This window comes from Anser brachyrhynchus, assembly GCF_964034855.1.
Source record: "Anser brachyrhynchus genome assembly, chromosome: 10".
In the NCBI taxonomy this organism is placed as follows: domain Eukaryota; kingdom Metazoa; phylum Chordata; class Aves; order Anseriformes; family Anatidae; genus Anser; species Anser brachyrhynchus.
Genome location: NC_137705.1, coordinates 17,514,184 through 17,534,557, shown reverse-complemented (window position 1 = coordinate 17,534,557; position 20,374 = coordinate 17,514,184). Strand labels below are relative to the sequence as shown.

At 51.9% G+C, this 20,374-nt stretch overlaps 1 protein-coding gene across 2 annotated transcripts in view; it reads left to right on the top strand.

Annotated features, from left to right (window-relative positions):
- The window catches only part of RNF123 (ring finger protein 123), a 50,846-nt gene that overhangs the window by 19,940 nt on the left and 10,532 nt on the right, over window positions 1-20,374 (top strand). For both annotated transcript variants that reach the window (XM_080606619.1, XM_080606618.1), the window contains exons 24-35: window positions 339-484; window positions 670-753; window positions 1,560-1,667; window positions 4,352-4,529; window positions 5,551-5,625; window positions 7,975-8,062; window positions 8,316-8,403; window positions 8,526-8,610; window positions 15,759-15,898; window positions 16,097-16,285; window positions 17,412-17,487; window positions 18,381-18,465. In XM_080606619.1, the coding sequence (XP_080462745.1) occupies window positions 339-484; window positions 670-753; window positions 1,560-1,667; window positions 4,352-4,529; window positions 5,551-5,625; window positions 7,975-8,062; window positions 8,316-8,403; window positions 8,526-8,610; window positions 15,759-15,898; window positions 16,097-16,285; window positions 17,412-17,487; window positions 18,381-18,465 (1,342 nt within the window). The remainder of the gene's footprint in view (window positions 1-338; window positions 485-669; window positions 754-1,559; window positions 1,668-4,351; window positions 4,530-5,550; window positions 5,626-7,974; window positions 8,063-8,315; window positions 8,404-8,525; window positions 8,611-15,758; window positions 15,899-16,096; window positions 16,286-17,411; window positions 17,488-18,380; window positions 18,466-20,374) is intronic.

Genomic DNA, 20,374 nt, shown 5'->3' with positions numbered 1-20,374 from the left:
TTGTGCAAAGAGATGCTGCCTTGGCTCCTGCAAGCGCAGCGAGACTTTGCAGGGACGTAGTGCGGAGGCAGCACGGTTGTTGTTGGGGTGGGACCAGGCAGGTCCCTGAAGCACAGCCTGGGTCTGTCTGAGCAGGTCTGCCAGGTCAGCCCGATGCAGGCAGTGAGATGGGGATGGTGTGTTTGTGCGACTAGTGAATCACACGGGATGGGAAGGAAGAATGTGTTTTAGATGAACAGCAGAGCTTTGGCCACTGACTTGGGAGAGGTGCAGGCAGAAGCTGAGGTGCCAAAATGCCGTGCTGAGAACTTCTCTCCTGTCCTGGGGGCGGATTGCAGTTGAAGGCAGCCATGGAAATGAGGGTCTCTTACTGGGGAGACCTCCAGAGGAGCCAGACCAGCCCATCACAGAGAACTCCCTCCTGGAAATCCTGGATGGAATAGTGATGATGTACAACCTCAGCGTCCACCAGCAGCTCGGGAAAGTAAGTGACACATGCTTTGCAGGCATCCATTCTCCCAACCTCCATTGTTCCTACACTGACTCTCTGTTTTCTGCTTGCTTAGTGACTGTGTGTCCTCCCAACCCCCATGGGGGATCTGATTGCATGCTTGTGTATCTAGGGGAAAAAATACCCTCATTTATTGTTGGAATCTGCTTGTTTTTCAGATGGTTGGTGTGTCAGATGATGTGAATGAGTATGCCATGGCACTGAAAGACACAGAGGAAAAAATCAGCCGCTGCCCAAAGAGGGTAAGTGTCGCTGGACTCCTCGCTTCATTCTCTGGTAGCTCCTCAGTACCTGGCAAAAAGCATGAAGCACGGTGCCTGATTTCCAGCCTTGGAGCAACGTCTTGTTGGGGTAGTAATCCATGCCTGGAGCTGGCAACCACATTTCATGCTGTGCCAACCCATTGTACCACTGCCTCAAGGAATAGAGGCACTGAAGTAATTGCTTCGGCTTCTCCCAGACAGTCTGCGGCAACTCGCAAACCTCTGTGTGCTGCAGGCAGCTTGGAGCCAGCCTCCTGGGGTGGGAATGTGGGGGTACCCCAGGATTGTGATTTGTGGTTTGGAAAGGTTTCCTGTTCAGAGGAGACTCTCCAACCTCCAGCCACACCACTTTTGCTTGGGCTGCTGGGGCTATTCCTTACATCTGTCATTCACAAGCACAATGAAAGGTTCAGAAAAAAAAAAAAAAGTATGAAATACCCTGCTGTGCTGGACTTGGGACACTTATGTCCTGTTCCAGCTGTCAGACTGAATGTATCTGATGATGCGTTAAAAAAGTATCTCTGACAGCAGTTGACCCTAAAGCCACTCTCCACACTGGACCAGTGTCTGCATCAGGCCTTGTGGGCTGCAGCTGAGGCCAGTAAATGCTTTTTATAGCACTGATTCCCACTCCCTCTGCAGAAAGGCTGCTGACCCCTTCCTTTCCTGTTAATACTCCCTAGCTAGCCCCAAGGTGTTACTTGCTTTTGTGTTGTTTGTCCAGCTCTGAAAAAGGATAAGTGGAAGTGATGTCTGCCCTTGCATTTCTGTACTCTTTTTTTCAGAGGAGAGACATCCATGAGGAGCTGCTGAAGAGCCAAAAGGTCTTCTCTGAGAAACTCAATCACCTAAGTCGTCGCCTTGCTTGGATAAACGTCACCATCTATTCGAAGGTGGGCAGGAGTGTAATGTGAGCAGCTCAGAAGATACCGAGAGAGTGTGTCTCTGTATCTGTGGTGTCACACATGACGTTTTTGCCGGTGCTGGAGCAATGCTGATCTGTGGGGCTTGTTTCTGCCTTCATGTGCATGAAGAGCCTCCTTCCGAGGCCTGGACCCCCTCCTGTCCCAGCTTTGGTCCCTAAGTGTTTGTTAGGACACATCCCGATCTGTTCTGAGCTTTGGGTGGTGCTGTAGGCTTTCCCTCAGGAAGTCAGGTCTCTGTTGCAGACAGAAGGGTTCAGGTCAAATGCCCCGTCCAGTTCCTGGGGAGTGCCTAGAGGACAGAGGCTACTGTGAAGCATTTCCCTGAGCTGTGCTGTGCATCACAGGGAGTTCTCACTAAGGCTCTTCCTGCAATCTGCAGGATCCAAGTGTTAGGCTTTTCTGCTCAGGTGTTCTCCCCTTCTTCACTTGGTTCCTATGGGGAGAGAGTGCTTTGTACATTTAGTAACCCAGTGACTGTTTGCACAGGTTGTTCTTTCTTCCTTGCATTCACCATCTTCTGGTGTAGTCTCTGGTCTGTTTTCTCATGAGCAGTTTGTGCTCTCACACTCTGCAGATCTCCTCTTCCTGTCTTCCCTTGCACATTGCCTTGCCCCATCTGTGTTTGTACGTTTTTTGGTTGTTTTTTTGTGCTGGGGAAGAGGACACATTTCTCTCAACATGCAGTAGCAGCATGTGTCCCAGGATGTAAACGGAGTGGAAGAACAGTGGCTCCTATGAACATGTCTGGCAGAGCTGCAGTGGCTGATCTGACTCAAGCTCTTTGCTTGTCCTCTCCTTCACTCCCAGAGCAGGATCGCACAACACAGTGCAGCACTGCAGGAGCTCTCCAGCTGCATTAGCATAGACCACGCTTGCCAGAAAATACACCTTTCTTCCCGGACTCCTCTTGAGACGCTGGGGGGCGTTACTAGTGTGCGTATCAGTCACCACCACGATTGTTCGTGTCTCTAGATGATCTGTTGTCCTATTAAATGTGGGTACCTGCCTCCCACCGGGAGTGCGGGTTTGTCACTCTTCTGGATTTACCAGCGGCATCTGCTCGTGCTTCTGCCTTGACCTGCTTGGTCTGCAGGGAAGGCAGGTCACTAGTTGGGTTGTGAAATGTGTGCCAGGAGCCGAGTGAGCTTGCTCCAGAGAGGAGTGTGGCTGCGTGGAGGAGCCTGTCCATACTGCCTGTACCTCGAGGGCTGCCCCTCACAGCTGGCACAGGCGTTTCCCAGTGGAGACGTGCCCCCAGAGGGCTCCAGCCTCCACAGGACCTGCCTGCTGCGGAGGGACATACCCGTGTGAGTGGTGCTCTTGGACAGAAAGAGACTGATTCTGCTCTCCGTCTAGAGGTGAAGTCCTGCTCTGTGCTGAGGTGTTGAGCATGGGAGGGGCTGCTCCTTTGGGGAATTAGTTACTAGTTTATTCTGAGCTGAGGGGCTCAAGGTTAGCTAAAAGAGAGACCAAAACATTCTTAAAGTAGACAGTACCATCTTATTTTATTATGACGCTATTTATCTGTCACACTGTGGGTGACTGTCTCTCTCTCCTCTTGGCGTAGGCATTCTTCTATCTTGGCAATACCTAAGATGATGTTTTTAGGTTATCAAGTCTTTATAAAATCAAATGCAGCTTTCTTTACCTTAATGTTGTCTGCACACTTGTTCTTTATCCTGAAAGCAACAGTTGAGCTGAGGTGTGTGTCAGTGTTGAGATAAAGATGTCTTTTATTCAATTTAATTGATTTATACTAGTTCAGTGTAATTTACAGAAGAAGCCCATGTAAGTCTCCCAAAGATGGTAGTGGCATACTTTAGAAAAGCCCCTAAGCAAATGAAATCACTTATCTTCTGATTATTTTTTTTTAATTAGAAGTGTAACTCTCTTCTCTCTGTTTATATGCAAATCGCTATTGCTTATGGTATTTCTTGGCAGTACAGGATACAAAGTAGCATTTCCTCTTCCTATGTCTTTGTTAGTACTGATTTTTATAGCTTAAAGTTATGTAGATGCCCTTAAATTTCCTGGGTTTGATCTAGGACCCCCAGAGCTTTGCTAGAGAAGCAAGAAGCCAGTATTCCTCAGGATGGTAAAGCTGGTTGAATGGCTGGCACAGAATCTAAAAAGCAGTGGCTGCCTATTGCAGGGATCTGAGTTGGTCTAAGCTTTCTGCCAGTTCCCATTTGTTAGTTCCTACAAAAGATGAGCTTTTGTTCCAGCAGATTTATGCTGGGAATGCTAGTGCCTGCCTTCCTTCAGCCACTGTACTTGGAATTAAAATCAGCGTGCCTTTTTTTGCCATCAGGCCTGTGTGGTCAGATAGGCCCCACCAACGAGCAGTTCCTGGAGGGCTGCAATGCTCAGTGAGACAAAGCCACTGCTGATCTGATCTCATACTAGTGCTCACTGTGCTCTGAGTTTGAGGTTGGCGTAGGGATCCCTGGTTGTTCCTTCCTCTGACGCTTCTGTGGCTCTGTGAGAAGATCCAACAACACAGATCTGGTTAATGAACTTAGAGCAGCCATCTGAGGAGCACCTCAGACACGGAGATGTTTGTAAGGCCTGAGCATTGTGCTGACTGTTGTGTTTTTCCAAAGAGAAGCTGCTCAGAACTGACTGGGGATTGCTGTGTTCTCTCTGGTCAGGAGAAGATGCAGGATATCTATTGGCTGCTGCGAGTGTGCATCCGCACCATCGAGCATGGCGACAGGACAGGCTCGCTTTTTGCTTTCATGCCAGAGTTCTACCTCAGCGTGGCTATGAACAGCTACAGTGCACTCAAGAACTACTTCAGCCCTGTCAATAGCATGGAGGAGCTTCCAGGTAAGGGGTTAGAGAGTCCTTGCTAATTCTGGCCTGATAAAATCTAAATAAAGCCACATCCTTGTGATTAAATACAAGGGCATCCCATCTGTGTCCTTTGCTGGTTGTGATGTCCTTCACTTTGTATCATCTATATGATGTGGAACAAGTCCTGAGTGCTGTTCCTTGAGTAGGTACCTACTGCTGAGCTACGGCCTGTACTGAGCTTAAGGCAGGGAGCCCATGCTTTGCCCAAAGCCGTCATGGTGTCGGCTGTAGTGAAAATCACTGGCAGCTATGGATTTCATTTCCAAGGAGCCGTCAAGAATGGGTTGGGATGCTGGAGGATGTCATTGCCCTGACAACACATGCTGCTGGTTGCTGGGTGGGGGGAGACGTGCCACGAGTGCAGAAACTGGGACTGTTTTCAAATCTTCATGGGGACTGGGATATAGAGATGACCACCCAATTCGTGCCAACCATCTTTGTTTAGGTGGATTCCTTCTGTGCATGTTCTGTGCTTTTCCTGGCTATGTGACCCCAGTGGTTCTTAGCAAAATTGTTCTGTGCTTTCCAGAGCCTGCAAAGGCAAGAAGACCTGCCGTTCCAGCCAACAAGACGTAGTTAAAGTGTTCACATCCATTAAGTGAGAGCTGTACCTGCTGTTCAGGGAGCAGCATAATTAAGCAGTAGCAGATTTCTTCAGGGCCTGCAGGCCGGACGTGGCTTCTCTGCATAGATACAGGGTGCTAGTTGTGTTGCTTAGCCCCTTCTGCGTTAAGCCTCTCTCTCTTGCCATCCAAGTTGCATGGTTTTATCTTTCTCGGAGTAACTGCTTTAGACTCTGCACACTGAGGTGGGAGGCTGTGTTGTAGACCCATGTTATCCCATCTGTTTGTTTTGATAGCTAGACATACAACAAAACTGCAAAGATAGCTGCAGCAGGAATGAATCCCAGGGCCTGTCCTGTGTCCATGGGAAAGCTGGCCCACAGGGCTGCCCATTGTGCTGTTACGTGACCCCTTCTCCCTCCTCTTTGCAGGCTATGAAGAGACTCTGATGCGCCTCGCTGCCATCCTGGCCAAGCACTTTGCTGACTCGAGGATTGTGGGCACAGGTAAAGCTGCTCTCTTCTTCTCTGGGGTGATAACGGTGCAGCCCTGACTGGTCCCACTGCTGGTGGCTCAGCAGACTTGCATTGGGATCTATCTGCTGAGCTCATGGAGTGCTCTATACCTCCACGTACAAAGAGGGTCTGGACTCTGCCCTTACCCAGCACGTCCTGCTTATTTCAGGGTTAGATACATGACCTGGGATACCCCTTTGAGAGCAGGACTCGTGTCCCAGCTACTTGCACACTGAGTCTGGGATTTCTTCTTAGCTGCCAGGGCACAAGGATGGTGAGTCTCTGTTTTTCCTGAGCTGGAATAGGAGTAGGCAAGCAGATGCAGATACAGATGGGCTGTAAACGGACATCCCCAGTGCGCTATGAGCTTTTGTTAACGTGAGGAACACAAATTTGTACTAAAATGCTGATCTCTGCATGTGTGCTTCTGCCTTTAGTTCTCTGCGTTTGGGGCATGACTTGGGCTTCTGGAGAAACCCAGCATCCTGCTGAGTGGACTGTGTCTACTGCCAAACCAAGATTCCCTGTTCAGCTTGATGCTCATCTTGGTTAAATCTGTAGGGAAACCACTGCTTCTGGAGAAAGAGACTTCAGTGTTTTTCCTTCGTCAGCTCAGCGTGTCCTCTGTGAAGGTCCCTGAGTGTATGACCCTGTAACATATCTGTGGGGATCCTGGAGACCGAATGATCCAACATGTCTAGTTCCAGCTGCATGGAAACCAGTTTTGGACACAGGCCTAGGCTCGTACGACTCTAAACTCTTCCTAATTCAGTAGCCATTTCTGAAGGCGTGTTTATCCTGCTTCCCCAGGAGGACACACGAGTCCTCCTCTCAGCTGTGTCATCTAGACTTAGAAGTGACCCTGCTCCTCTTTCAGAAGCTGCTTTCCCTTCATCCTTTAGATCACACTGTCTTTCTGAGAGGCCAGGCGAAGACTGTAGGCATACTTTTCTGTCGCAGACCACAGTGCTGCTTGTCATACCACTCGTCTGCTGGCAACTGTCACATCCACAGCAGAGCACCAGGATGCTTGGCTGCTCTTTTGATTCTGTGGAGGTTGGCTAGGTGAGCTTGTGCTCTAGATTAAAATGATTTAAAGTTACCTGGCTGGCTGCACAGGAGTAGATCTAGAAGTACTCTGCAACCTTTAACAGGAAGGCAAGAGTCTAGGAATACCCTCAGCTGCTACGGCTAAAGACAGAAGAGACAATGGGCTCAAGAGACAGACTCAGGGCACTTGACTCTTATCCTTCAGACACTCCCACTTCATGACTGAGCTTCCCTCTGCACAGAGGGTGCAGATGCTTCTCGGACTGAAAGTGTAGGTCAGGCAGAAATCACAGTATCATTCATTCAGGTTGGAGGCGATCTCGGGAAGTCTCTAGCTGCAGGGTCAGTTATGATGCTAGACTAGGCTGCTCAGGGCTTTATCCACTCTGGTCTTGAAAACCTCAAAGGATGAAGGCTGCACCACACAGAGCCTCTCTGCACAACCCATTTCAGTGCTGGACTGTCCTCATTCTTCCTCATATCCAGTGTGAACCTCTCGTTTTAATTTGTGCCCATTCTTTCTTACCCTCACCCCGTATACCGCTAGTAGTTTGTAACCACAGTCACGGACCGCATCTTAGTGATAACCTCTCATCTTCCTGATAACCTCCTTGCAGGTACTGGAAGGCTGCTGTAAACCCCAAAGCTTTATCATCTCTGTGCCCAGCTCCCTTAGCTATTCCTTGCAGGGCAAGTGCTCCAGCCCCTGACCATCTTAGCAGACCTCTGCTGAACTCACTCTACTCTATGCCTGTCCTGTATTGGGGGTCTCAAAATAGGATGCAGTGTCAGTCGGATCTAATGAGAGTTAACTAAAGGGAGATAATCACTTCCCTTGATCTATTGGCTACATTCCTATTGATGCAGCAGAGGATACTGTTGGCCTCCTTTGCTGCCAGGGCATATTGCTGGCCCAAGCTCAGGTTACTGCTTGCCTCGAGCCCCAGGTTGCTCTCAGCAGTGCTGTTCCCCACCCACTAAATCCCAGCTTGTAGCATTGCAAAGGCCCAGGTTTCACCATTTGTCCTTTTTTTTTTTTTTTTAATTTCATGAAGTTTCTGCTGGCCCATTTCTCCAGCCTATCTAGGTCCCTCTGGCAACCCTTCCCTTGACCACATCAACTGATCCCACTAATTTGGTGTCTGCAAAGTTGGTTCTTCTCCAGAACATGTCCAGGGAGGGTCTGTTGTAAAAGAGGGCTAGTTTCTCCCAGCCTCTGGTGTTCAAGTGCTCTGTGGCACACTGTGTGTCCTTGGATGCCTGTCCTAACCCGCTCTCGTTCCTCCACAGACATCCGGGACTCCCTGATGCAGGCGCTGGCCAGCTATGTCTGCTACCCCCACTCGCTGCGTGCTGTAGAGAGGATCCCGGAAGAGCAGTAAGTGCTGCCCTGCCTGCTCCCTGCGGGAGGGCTGGGCTGGTGGCAAGGCTTGGGGTGAGCAGGTGGGCTGCCAAGCATGGCCGGGGGTAGAGGAGCTGCAGCAGAGTGCGGGAGTTGCTTTGGGGAGCCTTTCTTCTCTCTTACACCAGTGGGTATTGCTCTGTCCCAGATCTGTGGGTCCTACTGTATGTCCTATTTAATTCCCTGTCCCCAGACCCTTTGCAGCTGACCTATGTCTTCTGTCTGGTAGGCGGATCTCCATGATGAAGAACCTCCTGGCTCCCTACGAGCAGCGGCCCTGGGCGCAGACCAACTGGATTCTCGTCAGGCTGTGGCGGGTGAGCATCCCTGCCTCTCGCACCACCTGGGGCTGGGGGGACACTGAGCGTTTTGCTTTCCAACAGCAGCGAAACCCAACTGTTTGTCATCCTCTGAGATCTTTCTTCACCTCTTTTACCAGGGCTGTGGCTTCGGGTACAGATACACACGGCTCCCACACTTGCTGAAAACCAAGCCTGAGGATGCCAGCCTCCCCAGCCTGCAGAGTGAGTGGGCCGGGGCACTGGCGTTTGGGATTATGAAGGGTGGTTGAGGGAGGGATGGCATCTTCTCTAGCAGGCATCTCTACTATGGGCCAGGCCAGTGGGAGAGATGGCTGCAGAATTAGGGGGATCCTAACCGATTATCCAGGCCTGAGCTTTGCAGCCAGCATTTTCTGGGCGTTCCCAGTCTTCTGCACTTGCTGATGACTCTTTTGGAGACTGGGTGCTGGGTCGAATTCATCCCAAGGGGGGTTCTCCCCTTCAAGGGCAAGGTGAGAGGCCCAGGGGTGCATCCTTACCAGAGCGTTACCCCAGAATGTAAGCGTAGGAGAAGTAGCTTTGATGTCTGCAGCAAGCAGCTGCTATGGGTAAGCTGATGACTAAGGCAAGCAGTAGGTACCCTGTGAGAGGGAGTGGGTGCCCAAGGAGGAAGGGCACTGGAGAAGTTTGCAAGCAGGGAGTGTTTTAACCAGGCATTTCTCTTGGAGCCTGGCAGAGCCTGTCCTGTCTGTGATGGCGGTTCAGTTATCAGCACTACTGTCAAACCGAGGGGTTCCTCAGCTCCGCTGCATCTGAGAAAGACATGGGAAGGAGAAGGTACCTTTCCTGAGCTGAAGTACACGTCCTCAGCTTCACCCTTGCAGGGTCTTGGCCAGTCTGGATATGCTCCTGGTTCCTCTCTGCTGTGGAAAAGGCTTCATGCCAGATCTTGCTCCTGGAGAGCCGCTTAGGGATGGGGGACAGAGGATGCTGCAGCCTGATGTGGGCATGTGGAGATGTGCTGGAAGCCCCTTCTGGTGGGGAGAGCTGCCTATCCCTGTTCTAATGGCACTCTTGTTCTCTTTCTCTCTCCTGCCTCTGGGTGCCCAGGAGATCTCTCTGTTGCTAGTTTCCAGAGTAAGTTTGGTGTGTGATCCTCTCTTGTCTGGTGAAGTAGCTTTTAGAGAGCTCCCTCCTTCCTTTGTTTCACGTAGAGAGAATCTTCTTTTGGGGGGCACAGGGGTTCACACGAGGATCTCTTTTCTCAGTTACAGCCCCGGGAGATGGCAGGGAGGCTGGCATCCACATGGCAGATTCTGAGGCTGCATCACGCAGCTCTGCCTTGCTGCAGGCTGTGCCAGCCTTGGGTTCCTCCCATCCTCGGAGGACAATGGGGAAGCCCTGGTACATGTGGCAGGGACCTCGGGACTGTCCCGCACGCTCTAACTGCACAAGCAAGCCCCCAGGTAGCTGCCGTCAGTGCTACAGAGTGGTCATCGAGACCCCCCCCCACCCAGGGAAGTTTTCGGGCAGGATCAAAGTTCCTCAGTTTTCGAGACCTCTCTAAATCCATCTCCAGATGGCTCCACGCAGTCTGAGCCTGGAGTGGGCTGGGCAGGCTACTGGGGACTCGATCCTGGGGCTGCTATTTTAAGGTGCAACTGAATCAATAATGAATGCTGATTTAATTGAAGAGGGACATGGGACTCAGAGGTGTCCTTGAGGTGCTGCCTGGGAAAGGAGGAGGAGATGCCTTCACACCCATCAGTCTTCACCTTGTTGCAATTTGAGCATTGGCAGGGACAAAAAGGACAAACGTCTGAGCCAAAAAAAATTTTTTTGTCTGGGTCTGCTTCTGCAGGCCAGTCTGAAGGGAGCTTTTGCAAATGCCTCTTCTCTAGTGCTCCAGCCTCATCCTGCACTGGGGATGCTTCTTTGAAGGACTCTGGGCAGGTGACAGAGGCGTGCTGGCTGTCTCTCGGTATCTTTGAGAAATGCAGAGCACCGGCTGCTCTGCCCTGCATGTTACCCATTCCCACTGATGGCGAACACCCCTGCAACGAGATGGTTGCCTGTGTTAGCCCAGAGAGGGGAACAGGCTCAGCAAGGCTGCGTGTCGTCCTGCTCGCTCCCTGGGTTGTTCTTGGGCAGCAGTGCACAGCTCCCGAGCAGCCAGGGCTCAGCCTCGGGTTCGGCTCCTGGCAGGGGCAGTCCTGGGGGCCGCCACTGGCTTTGCTTTCAGGCAGCTGCTGCCTTTGGGAAGCACCACCTGGGGCTTGGAAGCAAGGCCGGGTGCTGCTAAGGCGCACACAGCCGTGCCAGGCCCAGCCTTTACTGCTGTCACTGAGCTGCAGGGTGCCTTCGGCCTGCAGCCCCCTGCCCCAGGCCTTCTGCCCACACATCTGTCAGGTGGTGGCGGGTGGGCGAGCGGGACCATGAGATCGCTGAGCTGCACTGCTGCACGGGGCGCCCCAGGGGATTCGCCCACGTCCCCTCACCTCAGCAGATTGTCTAAGCTAGAGGTCTTCCAGGATGAAACCCTGTCTATCTGACAACACCAAAAGAATCGTCCTGTGTTAGTTTAACTGGCCAAACCCTTCCAGTGGTAGTTCCTCAGCCTCAGAAATAAATCCGTGATATTTTCCTGATGGGAGCGTACATCTCCTGCTGCTCCTTCTGCCTTTCTCTGCTGGGTTTATATTACAACATTTGCTCCCTCAAAAGTGTTTATGTACCAAAGGAAGCTCACTTCTTTGCCCTTCTAAATGGTGGTGGGGGAAAAAAAGTGCAGCCTCTGTCTCGTTCAGGAAGGCTTTTTTATTCTCCTGCAAGCCCCAGTGTTCACTCTTTACTTTTTTTTTTTTTTTTTCCTAACAGCCCCAGCATTGCCAGTGTCGTGCTGGGTAGAACAACTCCCTTACGTGCTGGTCACGGAGCCAGCGCTTGCATTAGCCTGTTTGCCAGCACTTCGCTTTGGAGGCATGCGGGAGTCCCAGGCGTGCACTAGGGCTTCACCATGCCTTGCGTCTGACCTTTTTGACATCTCATTCCCTGAATGCAGTTTGCTTTCCTCCTGCCTCACCCTACCAATGTTCCTTTTGGTCCTATGTAAATGCTTCTTTGAAGGGACCCAATTTACCGGTGGTGGGGGTTGCTGGCTTACCGTTGTCGCGGTTATTCTACGAGCGTGGCAGCCACCGAGCAGCAGCTGTTTCGCATTTACATCTGGATCCTTTTGAAAACTCAGATTAATGCTGGGTGGAACTGCTTTGCTTCCGAATCTGGACCATTTGGGGCTTTCCTCCTCTGTGTTCCCAGCTCTGCTGTAAGTGCTGCAGCATTCGGAGCCCCCACACGTACGTCACTTGGTCTGCTGGCCAGGGAGTCTCACAAATGGCCCTGTTATAAATCTTCCAGAGTCATTAGCAAACTATAAAGTACATAATTATCTTCCTGTGATGAAAGTACACGACCCTGCTTCTTTACAACTATCTACACTTATTGAACGCTTCCACTTTGTCTGCTTTATTAATTTTTAACTCTATCTGTTAATGGGCCTCAACTACTGTTTGACTTTCTCCCATTACTAGTTTTAAAAATAATTCTGTTGTAATATTTTCCTCCAGTTAAGGAAACGGATGTATAGCCAGGTTTGTCACAGATGTTTCATTTATATCTTTTCTTTCTATTACCTCTTTTCTCCTTGTTTTCTTTGACTGCTGGCTATGTTTGTTTATGTTCACTTTGTTTTTTGCATTTTAACTTACGTCTTTGCTTCATCCTGGCCTCGGTGAACCTTCTAACTGAAGTGTCTGCTGTAGCACTGGGGCTCTCTGGCTGCCTAATAATCTTTTCAAAGAGCTCAGTGTTTTTATTCACTGTTTTTCCCCCACCTAGATCTTTGCTTTTTCTCCTCCAGCTGCTTCACTCATATTTCTGTGGGGAAGTTTCTGTTGTGGAAACATCAGATGTATCCGTAACCGCTCGGAGCCATGCTCTGTTGCCCACATTAAATGCATTGAGGTCATAATTTCTGGCCTTGGAAAACCACTGATTTCTGTTCCAATGACTGGTTTTTATCTGCCGTAATGATGGCTAAGCCAAGACTGAGTGCCTTTTCTATTAAGGAGTTACAAGTTTTAGAAATACTAATGACGTACTCTTGCCAAGATCAAGAAAGTAACCACATCAACAAGGAGCCGTAGACTCCTTATACGCTGACATTCCTCTCAAAAAACTGGCAAACACAAAGTCAGTGTTAATACCCAGGATAGTGATGCTGACTGGGATGTGAGGGAGGAAATGCCTCGGTAAAGGTGAACTTGTAAACGGGGGTGAGCACAGCACCAGGGTCTAACACGGAGTTAGGTTTCTAGATACCATTAATGATTGCCCTGTGGAGACCCCAATCTCGCAACGCATGCAGAGGAAGAAGCTGCTCTTGCTATGGCCAAGGGCAGGTCTCTTACCTTGCTTTCAAAGAGCAGCAGCGCTCACAGTGTATTTAAGACTCACAATCCTCCTAGGAGCAGCAAAGGCCAATTTAGTGCCCCTTCTCCTAGTGGTAGCTTAAAACCTTAAAAAAAAACCCTACGTAACTGCGGAGAGGTTTGACAAGAGGCACCGCTTTTTAATGCTTTTACAGACTGGCATAGTCTTTGCTAGCAGCGAGGAAAGCATTTAAGAACCTGGAATTGGATGCTTGGAGCAAATTCACACCACTTATTGGAAAAAGACCATGAGGAAACAGTCATTGGCTAAAAGTCAGGATAAAGCAAGTTATTACAAGCAGAAAAGCATCCTTCAGAAAACCAAAGCTGCCTTCAAATGAGGTAGGCTTTGGCTGGGCGCTTCATTTGGAGATCTGTCTTGACTTGAAATGTCAGTAAAAGAGGCTTTGGTGGCAGGCCAATGGAACAACCCCCAGAGCTCATCCACGAGGGCTGATGGTCGTTGCCTAAAACTGCTTCAGTACTTGAAGGCTGGAGGGGGGCTAATATGTCAGCAGTTATTAAAAAACACTTTTTATACATTTAGGGGAGGCTAGGAAAAAAGCAAAGACCAAAAATGCCAGCCCTGCAAAATAACCTTCCTCTTCTGAGGGACTGGGAGAGAAAATGGAGGTGAAATTCAGCATAACCAGAGGCGGAACAGTGAATGCAAAGGAAAAATGGGGTTTAAAAGTGGGCTGCAAGCTGGCCTGTAGAGACAAAGTTGAAGATCGCAGGTGTCTGTGGGAAAGGTCCTGGTGGCATGTGGCCCGGCCTCTGCTCAGATGAGGGCTGTGGCTGGCACTAGATCCAGGTGGCTGGGGCTTTGTCCAGCCCCTGAGGCTGGAGACCTCCCTGGGGCCTGTCCCTGCGCCATCCTGAGGAAGGAGCCGCTCTGTGCCAGGTGTGACCTCCCCAGGGCCGCTCGGAGGGGCAGCGCCTTCTCTTGATCTTCTGAGCACATCCTCCCACCGTCACCCACCTCTCAGTTGTAGCAAAAGCCTTCAGCTGTCCCCTGTCTGAGCTGGTATCTTCCCCAGCCCCCCTGCAGAACGGTGCCCAGCCCCCTGGTTCCCAGCCAGGGCTGGTATCCGCAGATCCAGGATTTTGTGCTTCTTATTGAATGTGACAAGGTTTTTTTTGCCCCAGCCCTCAAGGTTCTCAGGATGCCTCGCACGTCAGACAAATCCCCTTGTTTAGTGTCATCTGCGGATTTGCTAAGGACGTGCTGCGTGCCAGCCTCTGTCGCTGACGGGGAAGAAAACCCAGTGGGCTCCAGTACTGACTCCTGGGCTTCTCTGCTTGCACCTTGCAACCAGCAGGTTCCTGAGGATCTTGAACTATAAATTCTTACAGAAGGGTTATCCTCAAACTGCAATCCTAGTTTGATCTTTCGGAGGGGAAAACAAACAAACAAACAACAACAACAAAACGCATCTTGATGCGTAGTCAAAGGAACAAATTACACAACAGCAATTACAAGGAAAGGAGAATAGAAGGAAGCAAAACCACACAATGCCTTCCTGCAAATCTGCCCTGCATTTGCGGTTTGCATGCTGCCAGAGCTTCTGATTCCACCTCTCCAAAGAAAATCTGGGACACCTGGCAAGGGTCAGGGAGGGATGGCAAAGGGGACAAAGACGTGACAGTTTCTATAGGAGAAACTGCCTAGGCTGGAGGTGTTCCTGTTTGGAAGGAGTGATTTGGGCTGCCGTGAAGGTCTGTGAAATCAGGGCTAGCTGGAGGAAGCAAATGGAGAGCAGCATCTCTGCCTCTCCCAGCAGAAGGAGGGGGCAGCAAAGAAGAAATATTATCAAATAAAGAGGGCAGGAGCCAAGCTCAAATTAGAATTCTTCCTGCCACACACAATTATACTGTAAAATGTTGCTCTGGGACACGTTCCATGCCAAAGGCTTGCATAGCTTCAGGGGGACCCTGAGCAGGAAAGCCGCTTTGGGATCGCTGAGTACATAAAAGGCAGCCCCGGAGCCACACGTTGCCAAGGGCTGGGAAAGTACCACAGCGTGGGCATAGGACATTAAAGATGTTTGTCTGATGAAATCCTTCCCAAAGATGTGCTTTGAGCCAGGATCAAAGCCAGGGTGCTGGCCTGCCTGGAGCGTAAGCACTCAGACATCGGCACGTGTCCCCATCACACCAGAATCTCGTACTTAGGAGTGGGAGTGTACAGAGCAGTTTATTCTGTTCCTGGCGGAGGTGATGATCTCTACTTGTCTCCTGCCATTTCTCCCTGGCTTTGCTGTTCCCAGCTAGCAGTCTGCCTGTAGTTACACCTTGCTGCTCAACCCCCAGCGATGTGCTGGAGGTTGCCCCGTGTTTCCTTTGCCCCTGTGCTGGCCTTTCGAGCAGGATGCCGCCCCAAGGACCTTTTACATTCACAGCACAGCTGGTTCCCCTGGATGCTGCGGTGTCAGTGCTCCTGAACCTGGCCGGGCAGCGTGGGCAGCCCTGCCGAGGGCACGGCCCAGCACCAGGCAGAAGCCTCTCAGGAGTGGGGTTTGGCAGGTGTTGGCTCTGGGCAGCTGCTGCCACGCTGCTATCGGGAGCAATTAAAGTTGAGGCGACCCTCCAGAGCCAAGCACGAGGCTGCGGGGCTCTGGGGCATCGCGCTGTGCACGTGGGCAGCAGCAAGCACGCGGGGCTGGTCCCTGCTTAATTCAGGCTGGCATTGCAAAAAAGCGCTCAGAGGCCCAGCAGGCGAGATCACTGCTCAGCACCGTCGTCGTGCCCGGCCTCCCAGCACCCTGCCATCTCCGTTTACTGTCTTACAGTAAGACAGAAGCCAATATTTAACGAGCCCAGGAGCAAGCTCCTACCTGCTCTTGCCCCAGACCCGTGGCCGCTCTGGGTGCAGGCCACTGAAGCTGTGTCTGCTTTCAGAGCCGTGCCCCTCCACCTTGCTGCAGAGGCACATGGCAGACCTGCTCCGCAGCGACCGTGACCTGGCCCCCAGCTTCCTCAACAGCGTCCTCAACCAGCTGAACTGGGCTTTCTCCGAGTTCATCGGCATGATTCAGGAGGTGAGTGTGCCTTCCTGGGGCTGCGTGGTCAGCACCTGAGGCGTGCCCGTGTCCTGCACCAAGCAAGGTTCAGGACTCTACTCTCAGGGCTGGGAGTGCAGCAGTTCCCTGGCACACACGGGAGCCAAGCTGGAGGGGGGGTCGTGGCCCTTCTTTTGGGAAGAGGCACCTTGGTGAGCTCTCTCTCTTGCTTGGTAGATCCAGCAGGCAGCGGAGCGCTTGGAGAGAAACTTTGTGGACAGCCGCCAGCTGAAGGTGTGTGCCACGTGCTTCGACCTGTCGGTGAGCTTGCTCAGGGTGCTGGAAATGACCGTCACGCTGGCCCCCGAGATCTTTCTGGACTGGAATCGCCCATCGTCAGAGCTGCTGCTTCGGAGGCTTGCCCAGGTACCATCCTTCTGCAAAGTGCGAAGAAGCGTCCTCTGAAGTGGCCCTTAGCGCATAGTTGGGGCAATCTGGGGAAGAGCCAAGCAGAGCGGAGTTCTGCAGCATCCCCCTCTTGTCCTGGTGTCCCCGTGAGGCTGTGCCCCACCATGGAGTGTGCCCATACAAAGGGTGCAGCTTTCAGCTCCTTGTGCGTGCGGGGGGGCAGGAAGCGGGATGCTGTGCACAGAGACTGTGCACAGCTTGCAGCAGTTGTGTCAGGCCTGGAGCAGTCCCTGCTCATCCCACTGGGGGTTGAGTGAGAGCTAATGGCGGCTAATTAAGTGCCTTTGCAGTTGATTCCTTCAGTGCAGAAATCTCAGCCTGTGGTGATGCTCTGTCAAGCAGAGAAGTGCATTGCTTTCTGTGCTCTTCCTGTGCTCCAGGGCTGGTAGGTCCATCCTGCTGCCATCTCTACCCCGCTGACGCTGCTTTGCCCAGCAGCAGCTGCCAGCTTGTTCTTCATGGTCTGTGGCAGTACCTTCTGCTTCCCAAGAGCTGTATCCACAGAATTAGCTTGGCATCTGTAGGTGGGATTCAGATTTAGGTGTAAGATGCCGAGATTCGGGTGTCTTGACCTCAGGCTGACTCTTCCCTGTGAGGTTTGGGTGCAGTAGAACCACTGTGATGTGGTGCTGCCTTCCTCTGTGCCAGGGCCAGGCTAGGACTGTGCTGCAGGCTTGTGTGGCCAGAGAAGGGAGCCCTGTCCAGCCCCTTGCTCAGCCCTTCTTATGGGACCACAATGTGCACGTGCAGCCACGCGGTTTCTCCAGGCTGTGTCAGGTCATGACAGCCAGTGTCAGCTGATGCTCCTGCTGTTGGGGCTCTGAAAGAAGCATATTGCGGAGCTGTTCAGCTCAGGTTTGAGATTTAGGAGCTGTAAAAAGAGGCATGTGTTAGTTCTAAAAGTTTTTATTAACCCTGTCTCTAACACGTGCCGTCCATCAGCAGAGTAGGTGCCCATGCAGCACCCATCAGCTCCCAGGCACTGAGTTAGTAAGCTGTGCTGCTCCAAAGCATGCTCTTTGAATGCTGCTCACGGGAAGACCCATCCAGAAAATACAAACGCTCTCTGCTTTTCCCTACGCAGCTCTTGAACCAGGTTCTGAATCGTGTGACAGCTGAAAGGAACTTGTTTGACAGAGTGGTCAACCTCCGTTTGCCAGGTGAGTCCATGCATCAGCTCTCCGTCCCTTCCCTCTGCTGAAAACATGCTGGAGAAGTGCCCCTGGGAAGGGGGTGGCTTATGGCCAAAGTCTTTGCAGGGTTGTGTGTGATCAGACCTCAGGCCTGCCACATCCCCAGCTGGGGAGCCTGTCATGTCAGATGGATTGCCGCAGAAGCGCTGTCTCCAGAAGACACGTGCATCCTCCAGGTGACGTGAGCACTGATGCTCTTCCGAGGCCTCCAGCCTCTGCCTGCCCCCCTGGCTCCCCAGCAGCCCTGGTTCCCCCCAGGCCCGCTGTCCTTGCAGGCAGCCGATGTGTGGGTCTGGCTGTCTGCAGCAGAGGTGGCAGCTGTGCTGCACTGCTGGCAGGTGTCTCGGTGGAGAGGAACACCTGACACGGGTTAGACTGGAGCTGGCTGAAAGGCTCAAAGCCATGGACAGATTTCAGTTTAGGTAGCAGACTTGGTTCCTGTGCTTTGCATCAAGTAAAGGGTGCACCGAATTGCTGGAGCAAGCTGTTCTCACCGATGTCAGCCGTCCTCTTTCTCCTGGAGGTGACTGAGTTTTGCCTGTTAGCAGAACCTGGCTCCAGGTGCTATGTTACAGGCATCCTACATTTCTCTTCCTGCTTAGCAGGGGACAGATTTCCTTCCCATCCCGACGCTTGGAAGAGGCAGGGATGCTCCATTGTGAGGGCAGTGCCCAAGCCTGTAGCTCACATTAGTGGGAAAACCTCCTGTCATGGGGGGAGCCCAGGTCACCCTGCAGGCCGCTGGAGAGCCAAAGCCACAACCCCTGCATCCTGGACTGTTCTGCCACCAAGTCTTAGGGCAGTGGTGCAGCCCTGTCCTGTCTGTTGTGTGGTTCCATCTTTCTCTTTTGCTTCCACAGGGTTGGAGAGTGTGGACCATTACCCAATTCTTGTGGCTGTGACGGGAATACTGGTCCGACTGCTTGTGGACACCGATGTTCAGGGGTGAGTGGATTTGCTTTCTGAAGCACAGCATCACTGCACATGGCATTGTTTTGGGTAACTGCGGTAGTCTGTGTCATAGGTGACGTTACAGGAGCACTGTATTTGCGTGGTGAGGAGAGGAAGATGTGCTTGGAGCAGGCAGAAGCCATTGTGTTTTAAACCCCTGCTCTGTAACTGAGGTGGTTTCTCAGGAAATTGTACTTCCAGCAGGGTGGGGTCACTGTCTGCTACCCTTTTTTAGGCAAACTTTTCCTTATCAAAGGACATCTCTGTGTTCAACACACCAATGGCCTTGTCTGTGGTTGGGAGCAGGACAGCTTCCACACATCCTCGCTGAAAATGTTCTCAGGGAAGCCATGGCTCGGCTCAGACTGCTGGTTTGTGTGTGCTTGCATACTGTTCCTGCTTGCACCGAGCCCTGAAAAAAAGCTCATGCTGCTACACTCAGCAGCCCTGTCTTTGCTCTCTCCCAGTGTCGCCCTGCCACTGTGCTCTGTAGGATGCTGTAGGAGAAGGGGCTCTCCTGCCTGCACTGCACATCCTGCTTGTTTTCACACTGGGAGAACATGATAGTCTCTGGCTTTGCAGAGAGCAGAGCCCCATCTGGCTGAGCGGCTCAGCCCTGCAGCCAGTCTTTCAGCTTCTTCTCTCAAGGACTCAAAGATGTACACAAATACATCTAATTATACCCTGCCTCCCGTGGCTGCTGCACCAGTCACACAGCCCCAAGGATGACAGTGCCAAGTGCTTAGCACAAGGTCACTGAGCAGTGGCTTTGCTGGACTGGGGGTGTGGGTGTATTTTGCTCGCCCTCAGAATCCTGCTGCATGGAAAAGGCGAATGTCACAAATCTGATGCCACAACTGGTTACTTCCTCCTGGAAGGAAGGAGAAGATGTGATTAAGCAGCTCCCTGTATGCCTGGCAGGACGAGAAATCCCTCCCTGGACTTCCTGTCCCTTGAACATCTGTCCCAGGCCAGATGACCGGGATAAAAGTTGTTTCCCTGGTCTTCAGTTCAGCAGACTCTAAAAAGCACTGAGAAGACGGCAGTGGGATGAAGATCACATCCTTCCCAGCCTGCAGGGAGTCCTGGGGAAAGAAAAATCTTCCAGCTTGTGTCTCCCTTACCTGAAAAGCCAATCGTGCTTTGGGTCGGTGACAGCTGGGAAGCTGGTGTCACAGGGGCTGTACGCTGCCAAGTGCCACTGTCCCCTGTGTGCTAGCGGTGTCCGCAGGGGCTGGACAGCGGCTGGCTGCGTGGTGACAAACCAGAGATGCAGTATCCTGCTGTGCAGCTGGGAAGTGGCAAATCTCTGGCTGATCACCAAGGGTTTTGCAGTCACCTCCGTGGGCACTGGAAAGCAGAAATAAATGAGAAGTAGCGGGGTGATGCAGGCAGAGTAACACGGCCTTACGGTGGGCCTGGCTGAGCAGGAGAAACACGAGATGAGACTGGAGGAAGCCTAGGAAAAAAATTCTGTAAAACAAGATGCTTCTGCGTGATTTTGCAAAGCCCAGCACTAAATCTGAGGTTTGATCTGCCACTGATCTATAAAGGGCAGGCAGACATTGCAGGGAGGCCGTTTAGGTCAGTCAAGACGCAGAAGTACCAAGGCTGAGCAGCTTGGAGACCCCCATCGCTACCAGCGCAGAGGAGACGGGCAGCCTGGTGGCAGAGCTCCGCGTAACCACGGGCAGGGTGACTCACGGCGAAGGGAAAGCAGGAGGTGATTGCCACGGGTCACGTTGCTGCAGGAAGTCACTTAAAGGGTCCCAGGTGTAACTGGGCTCTGCAGATCAGACCCATTTTACATGAAGTCAAGAGGAGACATTGCTCACTACACCGAGAGCAACAGAAAAAGAAAAAAGGAGCAGAGTAACAGGATGGGCATTTCTGCTCCTGCAGA